Source organism: Thalassophryne amazonica, chromosome 17 (genome assembly GCF_902500255.1).
Source record: "Thalassophryne amazonica chromosome 17, fThaAma1.1, whole genome shotgun sequence".
Lineage (NCBI taxonomy): Eukaryota > Metazoa > Chordata > Actinopteri > Batrachoidiformes > Batrachoididae > Thalassophryne > Thalassophryne amazonica.
Window position 1 is genome coordinate 32,145,856 of NC_047119.1, and position 9,678 is coordinate 32,155,533.

Genomic DNA, 9,678 nt, shown 5'->3' on the forward strand with positions numbered 1-9,678 from the left:
TCAGAAGATTCAGAGAATCTGGAGAACTTTCTACACGTAAGCGGCAAGGCCAAAAATCAACACTGAATGCCCATGACCTTTGATCCCTCAGGCGGCATTGCATTAAAAACCGACATCACTGTGTAAAGGATCTTACTGCTTGGGCTCAGGAACACTTCAGAAAACCACTGTCAGTTAACACAGTTTGTCGTTACATCTACCAGTGCAAGTTAAAACTCTACCATGCAAAGGGAAAGCCAAACATCAACAACATCCAGAAACGCCACCATCTTCTCTGGGCCTGAGCTCATTTGAAATGGACAGATGCAAAGTGGAAAAGTGTGCTGTGGTCTGATGAGTCCACATTTCAAATTGTTTTTGGAAATATTGGACATCGTGTCCTCTGGACAAAAGAGGAAAAAGACCATCCAGATTGTTACCAGTGCAAAGTTCAAAAGCCAGCATCTGTGATGGTATGGGGTGTGTTAGTGCCCATGACATGGGCACCTTACATATCTGTGATGGCACCATCAGTGCTGAAAGGTACATCCAGGTTTTGGAGCAACATATGCTGCCATCCAAGCAACATCTTTTTCAGGGACGTCCCTTCTCATTTCAGCAAGACAATCACAAGCCACATTCTGCAAGTGTTACAACAGGTGGCTTCATAGTAAAAGAGTGTGGGTACTCGACTGGCCTGTCTGCAGTCCAGACTCACTCAATTAGTAATCAATTCATGATTAGAAACACACTGTCATCAACTGTAATCATGAATTGATTACTAATTGAGTGAGTGTTGTGTCTGATGGATGGTCATACCCTTTTGAAAGCACCTGCTTCCTATCAGTATTTAAGCTGTACCATCTCTGTTTGTGCAGGACGCTGAAGAAGATGTGACTCTCACATCGAAACGTTAGTCCTGTTGAACATTTTTTACTCTCAGCACCTTATTAAATTTTCTTGCACTCATTCCTGTGTTGCACCAGTTATTTTTCTTTTTTATTAAATATCTTGTCTTTGTGGTGTATTCAATTGAATATAGGTTGAAGAGGATTTGCAAATCATTGTCTTCTGTGTTTATTTACATTTTACACAACGTCTCAATTTCACTGGAATTGGAGTTGTAATAATACAGTTATTAATACATAATAATTAATGCATTAGTTATTAATACAATAGGGGAGGTGATGGTGTAGTGCTTAAGGTGCAGTCCATTTACCATTTAATACATAATACAGTTAATTTAATTCTACTCTACATGTCACCTGCCACAAGATACCATCACCACAAGTCCTAAAAAATAAAGAACATAAGTTAAGAAATGAACAGTGTCAGGCTTATTGTTATTCAAAGCTTTTGAAAATATTGTAACCTGAAATAGATGCTTTAATAAGCCTTTCACATAGCAAAAGCCATGTGAAAATTGAGAAAAATGGCAGTTTAAGGTATGTCAGCAGTCTTAAATGTAAAATATCTGCCTAGTTTACCTGTAAATGCACTCAATGATATTCTATGCCATCAAAATAATGCTGCATATAATTTGGATTTCATCAAAACCAACAGATTAAAACCTGTTTCACATTGTTGGCATGTTTACCCAGGACGTCCACTTCAGTTCATTTGAACTGGTCTTCCAGGAGAGCCTGCATTTTACCTGGATTAGTGGACCAACACTCTAACCACTGAGCTATCCTGAGTCCGACTAACAAACTGTTACTGGGCAATTCTACGGTAACGGAATTACATTATCTGTCGTGGTTAGATGCCATATGTCCAGATTTTGCTGCTGTTGTAATTCCGTTACCACAGAATTGCCCTACTGTCCTACTGACATCCTAAAGAGTTGAAGTGTGAAAGATTGGAGTATGAAATCTAACGAACCAATAACATCAGCGGCCATCTTTAATTCTCATTTTATGACTAGGTGATTTGGGAAAAGTGTTTGGATCTGGCAAAATCTGAAATCAGCAAAATACGTCAAAGATTCTGTATGCAAATTTACATACTTTCTGGCAATTTTTTGTTACATATGTGCCCCACTATCCTCTCTATGTGCATGAGTGAACAAAATATATCACTGTTGAAACCTATTAAATTTTGCTTATAACAACAGGGAACACATGCATACATACAAAATTATGGTAAGATTTAAGATTTAATTTACAAATTGAACCATAATTGACTAAACAGTGTGTGTGTGTGTGTGTGTGTGTGGGTGGGGACTGATTTTTTTTTTTTTTACCCCTTAAACTGATATTACCCCTTTAACACAAGAATGAGGACTTGCCTGGCTCTGTGCAGCTTTTCATTTCAACCATCCACCTGCACTGCAAAACTGTCCCTCTCAAAATAAGACAAATAATCCAAAATCTAGCCAGATTAACTTGGCTAGAATTCTCAAAACTAGCAAAATGTCTAGGCACTGAATAATCAAAATGTGCCTTAAAACTAGACAGAATTCGCATTTTAAGATTAGCCTCTGTCTTAAAATAAGGAAAACAATCTTGTCCCTTTGCTTGGATGATTTGAAATCCATTGTCTTTACTTGTTACTGGTTAAATACAGCTTGATATTAGCTGGAAAAAAACAAGAAAAAGTAAGATACATTTGTAAAACAATGCTTGAAAAGATTGTTTTTCTATTTAGACAAAAAAAATCAAGTTAAATTTTCTTTGAAGTCTTTTTTTTTTTTTTGGCTTTCTTAGATATCAGTTTTTGCAGTGTAATTTGACTCATTTCCACTCATTTAAGTGTATACAACGCAATTAATCGGCGAAGTCTCCTGTTGTGATGAGTTTTTGGAGTGAAAACCCGCAGACTGTTTGCCCGATCGCTCACCTCTGATGTGAGAGAGACACACAGATGTTATACATTTTTCCTCAACAGCTTTACAAAGCATAAACTATGTACTTCCTGGTTGTTTGGTGTTTAGAGTGAATTTAATCGCGGCTCTTATAGAAGGCTTTAGCTCCGCAGACATTCTGGCTCACCCGAAGGATTACAAAATTCATTCAGGACTCGCCCATTTGTCCCACGTGATCCATTCCTAACACTCCCATTGGTTAGAAGATGGGAAGAAGTTCTTTCCCCAAATAACTCCGACAGTCACTCCGGTCAGCTGAACGTTTATAAACCAGCGTGTAACGTGGTTAGTTTGTGAGCGACGTAGCTGAAACCAGTCCAACATCTCCTTACATTGAGAAAACGGTTACTAATTTCTTTGCTTGCAGTGTGCTTTCTTCAGGTTAAAATGAATTGTAAGCTGAATGTTTTTGACAGCAAATTGGTCATTGACGAAGACTGCTTCTTATTTACGTCCGAGTCTGTTGGAGAAGGTCATCCTGGTGAGTACAATAATGATTTTTGAACGTTTTATATATGATAACAGCGCCATGATGACCTCTCAAACACGGTCATGTGGCGCGTGCACTGATGTCAGCTGACATCACTGTAGCATCATAAAAATAAAAAATCACAAACAAAACAAATTAGGGCCACACGTCGGCAAAGTACTCTGTATAGAAATTAAGTTTATATAAACGGCAAAACAACGCTAACGGGGGTTGGAGATACATGCTAGCAAGGCAGCGGCTAGCTGCTACCGGCTATGCTAAAATACGAAATGTAACGAAATGGAGACAGATAATTACGACATATGGGTAAATAATCCCGAAATGGAAACAATAAACATTAGTTTCATAAAATACATACCGATGCAAAATGGGATCAAATGTGCTGCCACCTAGTGATGATTACCAATAATCAGCGATATGGGATGAAATGTTGGTATTTATTTATTTAATCAGGTTAGTCCTATTGAGATTAAGATCTCCTTCACAAGGTTGACTGGACAATTTTTAAGTTTCAAATTCACCTAACTTGAATGTCTTTGGATGTGGGAGGAAACCGGCGCACCCATAGGAAACCCACGCAAACACAGGGAGAACATGCAAACTCTACACAGAAAGGCCACAGGTGGGAATCGAACCCGTGACTTTCTGCTGTGAGGTAACAGTGCTAACCACTAAGCCACCCTGCTGTATTGGTTTCTGAGATTGTGGCATCAATTTTGCGTTAACCATATTTTATTATGTAAGTAATCTATGATGTAAAGTTTAAGTCATAATTGAGTGCATTTAATGAACTGTGCCATAATTTTAGGCCCCATTTCGCTACATTTCATCCATTTCGTGTTTTAGTATGACTCTGTCGAATCTGTCAGTGAAGTCATGTGGTGAGGTTACCAAACTGTTTTTTTTTTGTTTTGTTTTGTTTTTTTGATTAACACTGAACCATAGCTAAATGTGACATGTCGCTGTAGAAATAAACTGCAAGAGCTACATACGACTAGAATTTGGAATTATTAATACGGCTACATACAAATAGCCACTTCCTAGTCAGGGGTCGTGGCCAAGTGGTTATTACGCTTGAATATAGTGTGGAAGGTTCCCAGTTCAAATCAAATGCGCCAGGAAGGGCCATCCGATGTAAGACTTGTGTGGTGATCCCAAGTGGGGAAAAAAAGGGAGCAGTCGAAGTGACTTGCTTACGAATAACCACTTTCTAAATAGACATGAGACAGGTAGGTAAGCTCTCCCACAATTCACTGCGCGCCATAACAATCAGGCTGAAGGGTAAAACAAAGCGATATTCAGTGTGGCTTTGGTGACAGGTTTATGGTATTTACATGGCTTAATCCAACCTCCAACAGTAAAAGAGAAACTCATTTTATGTTATTCTGAGTGCAATAGCAGGGTTCCTCCAATTGTTAATTTATATTTTATGATAACCCTCACAGGGTGTGCTTTATCTTTCTGCCTGGGGTTTAAGCAGTTATTTACTATATGTATAATTCTGTCTCTCTGTGTCTTTATATATACACACACACGCACTGTTGTACTTTATTCTGTAAAACGTATTCTGTTTTACTTGTGTTTTTTGCTCTGATTACTGCATACAGCCAAAATTCCTAACACCAACCCATGTGGCAACTTGAGCCCACTGTAATGGAGGCAGAGGCAGAAGTGCAGTACCTTGAGGCTGGTTCCATTTTTCCCATAAGACTCCGTGTTAAAATTCCCAAGAGCAGAAATAAACATGTTTACAGCCTAATACAAAAACCGGTTTTCTTCTCTTTCACAACAGTTTTTGCCTCCATGACAACTGTACAAGAGGGATTTTTTTTTTTTCCTCCCTAATGTCTTAGTTGAAGATGTTCTAAAGAGGGACTAGGTTAAAAAATAATTCGTATTTTAGCTGATAAAACATACTAAAAATATGCATTTCCCACCCTTCTTATGAGTTTTTTTTTGTTGTTGTTGTTTGTTTTTGAAAATGAATAAATAGATAAAATAAAAAATAAGGAAATCATCTGATTGGGGCAAAATTTTATGACGTATGTTTGTGGGGACCAAGTTTCTGACTTAATGTATCCCCTTTGAATTCTATGTGCAACCAGTGGAGAATGTCGATAAGACAGACTGACAAAAGTTTCACTAAGTTCAGGTGCGATCGGTGGGATTGTCACAAACAGCCTCTGTGTGTAGGTACACTTGGCCAAAAAACTTGCTGAAATATATTGCAGTCCTAACATTATTTGACTTGACTGTGTAAACACAGGGCAGGCCACAGTCAGTCTTAATATTAGCTGTTGCGCCATTTCAGTCTGATTCATCATTGCAGCCTGATGAAAACCTATGTACATAACGCGTCCTGATTGTGGACAATGACGTCTGAAAATAGTTCCTTGTTGTGACTGAAGAAATGTAGTGTTTTAAAAGAAGTTCCTCTGTGTTTTCAGCCTTTACCAGAGGGTGCCGGTGTTTTGTTCCACAACAAGAAAATGAGCTTATTTTAAAAGTTGTAGTGTCACTGCACCTCAGTCATTCACATGATGTCAGTGTTTATCACAGCCATCAGTCGCCTCTTCCTGCGATGAAAATACATCCCATGAACTTCCAGCAAAAAAATACATAAAATCTAAAAAAAAATGTTAAATTGCTCTGTTTGGTATCCATGTAATAAGTGAAAGAGGTGTAGAGCGTCTGGCTTCCAGCTGTATATAAACACATTACCCCACACGTTTGCATCACTACCGTTTTGCCTCTAGTGGCAGTTTATTTTTATTGAATATGTTTAATGCGATAATTATTAATAAAAAAATGCTAATTTTGAAAATAACTGTAAAGTTTTATTTCTCACTTAGAATTATAATATTATACCAAAAAAATTACAAGAGGTCCCTTTTAAGCCATAAAGTTCTGTATAATATGGGCATGGTCTTTTTAAATGCCAGCTGACGGGCGGAGCATCTCCGCATCTCGTCTTTAGCTTGGACTTCACTCGACGTGGCTGGTCATAGAAGCTGTATCTGCTTGTTTGGAGTATTTTATTACAAACACCTAGAATAATACAGCTTGTGTGGTGAAATGTCCTAAATGTCTCTGCAGTATTCACAGTGGGCCTCATGTATCAACGTGCGTACGGCGATATTTGAGTGTATATGGGGTGTACGCCAAAACGGCTGCGCTACTTGGCATTTATCAATGTGGTCGTTGGCGTACACTCCGCTGAAAATATATACCAGGTCGAGAGATGGTGTAAATTATACACCAAAATGAACCAGTGCTGGAATCCACATAAAAATGAAAATGATCAACATGATAAACAGTGCCATCATACAAATCAATGCATATGTTACATAAATAACACTTTCTTGATTATACTACATAATAATCAATACAAATCCCACTTTTGCGGGATTGTTGGTCTCGAGCACGATCCGTGGCCACAGCGCTGACCGCAAAGAAAGCGCTGCTCGCCTTTTTCTCCAGAGCCTGGAGCCAGAGCAGCGCTGAGCTTAACTTTGTGGTGTGATCGTTTTAGACAATGAAATTGATAATTACAACTGTAGTGTTCTCATTCCCTTCGCCTGTGTTGTAATCAGGTTGTGTCGTCTCCATTTGTTTGTCACAATAAAATAAATAAAGAAATACATTTTAAGAATAAAGAAATCTGAAAAATTAGTGTCTTATTAATTGAGCGAGCAAATATCCACATGTCAAGAATTATTGACGTGAAAAGAGAATACAGCGGTCCCTCGCTATAACGCGGTTCACCTTTCGCGGCCTCGTCGTTTTGCGGAGTTTTTAGTCCAATTTTGCATGCTTTTTTTTACAGTGCATTGTGGTCTGCGTGTCTGTTTATAAGAATCTTCTCGCCCAGAAGAAAAAAGAGCGCCAACAACTACTCTTAACTGTGTTTGTCACTCGGAAACAGACACCTGCAACCAGGTGTGAGTGGAAAAAGGCGCGGCGTCAGGACGCAGAGGCGCGATCTGTGAAATACTGGTCAGTCACTATTAATAATTTCTTATGTGTCCAACCTCGTACGTTGATCGTTAAAATTAAATTTGTTAGTTCTAAAAGCCATCATAATTATTTATAGGAAAATGTTCTATTTTTATTTCTCAAACAAATGTTTGGGCCTGAAAACAGTTTGGTCTTATTTTTCTACTAAGGTTTGAACTTTGAGAGTGTTTACACACGAGAGAAAAGTGAGAAAATGTTCATGCCTGATTGAGAAAGTATATAAAGTGGTTTTACAGCTTTGAAACGTCTATAATAATTGTAAAAAATAACGCTGTCTACTTCGTGGCCTTCGCTTATTGCAGGCTAGAACGAAACTCCCACGATAAACGAGGGACCACTGTAACACTTTTTTGATTATACTACAAAACAATTAATACGACGGCCGCTTTTGACGCTCTATTGGCACGCGTCGTGATTGGTGGAGTTCTTTTTCTTTGCCGTCTACCTGGCTTCCATGTCGTAAAATGAGGGTGTGTCTGAAGCGGAGTCTGAATATATATGGGCGTATTTATTATAATTACGCTTGTTTTCACCTGCCGCATTTATCAAGGTCACGTCAGGCGTACGCCGGAACTGGGCAGGTGCGCACTACTTGATACATGTCACGGCAGCTTTGGTGTACTTCAAATTTACACCGTAAATTTACGCCACAAGTGCGCAACGTTGATACATGAGGCCCATTGAGTGAAATTCTTGTCGGATTCAATGTTGTATGCTAATGGCGTTAGCACTTTCAGCAGCTGTCAGTAGCTTCGTCCGTTAAATCCACTTGATATACAATTACTGACAAAATACGTGGCACACAACTCTTAATGTCTACAGCAAAGTAAACCATTAGGAGAACCACCGTGCGGTCCGCAAATATATGATTTAATAAACACCCAAATGGATGTTAAGTGGCTCAGACTTTGAGAGGGGCGTGTTTGTGTGTCTTTTGTCACACGTAGAGCCACATGCACTCTGCCTCTTTATGCATTAATGAGTTTGTTGTGTAGCTGTGAACATGGCTCTGTACAGAAGTTGGCAGAGACACTGGCTTCATTTTTGCTTTTCAGGGTCTCTACAGAAAACCAATGGGTGACGTCATGCAGGCACCATCCGTTGCAGTCTATGCACCTACCTTGCTTCAGAAATTTTTTTGCTGCCCGTTTGCACAAATCTGTTCACAGCTAAGTGAATGTAGTCTGGGAACAGAACTGTGCCATGTGTTCAAGGACCTCTGGGTCCCTGAATCCTGGAAAACATGGAAATTTAGAGCACAGTCTTCCACTCAGGAAAACAACCTGCAGATTCATTTAAAATGACTAAATATCTTGGAAATCATTGATATTCTCATGGAAATTGTAGCCTTCACTGAGATCACCATGTAGACTTTACTGTATATGTCATTTGAAACTCAACTGACTGGTGAGACGGGCACTATGATAAGACTTGCCTGTGCTGCTGAGCAGGAAGAGTGAGTTTTCACAGATCCTAGGGTATGCCTGAATATACAGGGTTCTCAACAGGGTTTTTTCTCAGCATAATGGGATGGAAAAATCACCTTAAGAAGCCGGGGGTTCGGGGACTGCTTAGGATTCAACCATGCTGAAGCTTTTGCTTTATGGGCTTATAAAGGGCCTTCTTTGGTGTTTTGTTGTTGTTGTTTTTTGGTTGTTTTTTTTGTAGAATAATCAGAAATTAATCTTGAAGTTAAAAAAAAAAAAATTTGTAAGGATTTTTGATAGTAAACTGCTGCATATAAATTAGCAGTTCTGATGCTCCTATGCAGTGACCCACATTTCTACACTCTTCCACATTTTGGCCTGATGTCTCATTTCTTTTGGCTTTAAAGTAAGGCTTTAACAAAGATTAAAAAAAACAAAACAAAAAAAACAACCATGGCTTTACTTAACACAGTTTGGCCCTCAAAATGTAGGCAGTAGTGTTTCAGAGGAATATAAATGTAACATGTTTCTTTGGCCTCTGTCTCCCCTACAATACTCGTGGCTGCAGCTGGGATAAGTTCTCCCCGACGGAGCGGAGGATGTCTCTTTTTGGGAAAAAACAGTTTTGGTCGGTTGTAGTATGCTGTCTTACAACATTTGGAAAGAGGTGTCATTTGATTTTAAACTGCGATTTGCTTTGATGTTTTTGATTCCGAAATTACCCGTCTTAACACGGCAGAGAGCCACAGCAAATCCCACAACACACACACATGGAGCAGAGGATATTATCATCATCATTATTATTATTTTCATGAGTGACAGTAACTTTAGTTTATGAACAAGAGAAGCAGGATATATTAATGCTCCAGTCCACGGCAGAGAACCGTGTCATTGGCTGCCCC

The 9,678-nt window shown here is 39.0% G+C and overlaps 1 protein-coding gene across 2 annotated transcripts in view; it reads left to right on the forward strand.

The window, feature by feature from the left end:
* The first annotated feature begins 3,081 nt into the window (after positions 1–3,081).
* mat2aa (methionine adenosyltransferase II, alpha a) overlaps positions 3,082–9,678 on the forward strand; it is a 21,582-nt gene continuing 14,985 nt past the window's right edge. Inside the window, exon 1 of one of the 2 annotated variants that reach the window (XM_034192049.1) lies at positions 3,082–3,323. In XM_034192049.1, the coding sequence (XP_034047940.1) occupies positions 3,230–3,323 (94 nt within the window). In that variant the 5' untranslated portion in view covers positions 3,082–3,229. The remainder of the gene's footprint in view (positions 3,324–9,678) is intronic. The other variant, XR_004565983.1, reaches the window with a different exon arrangement.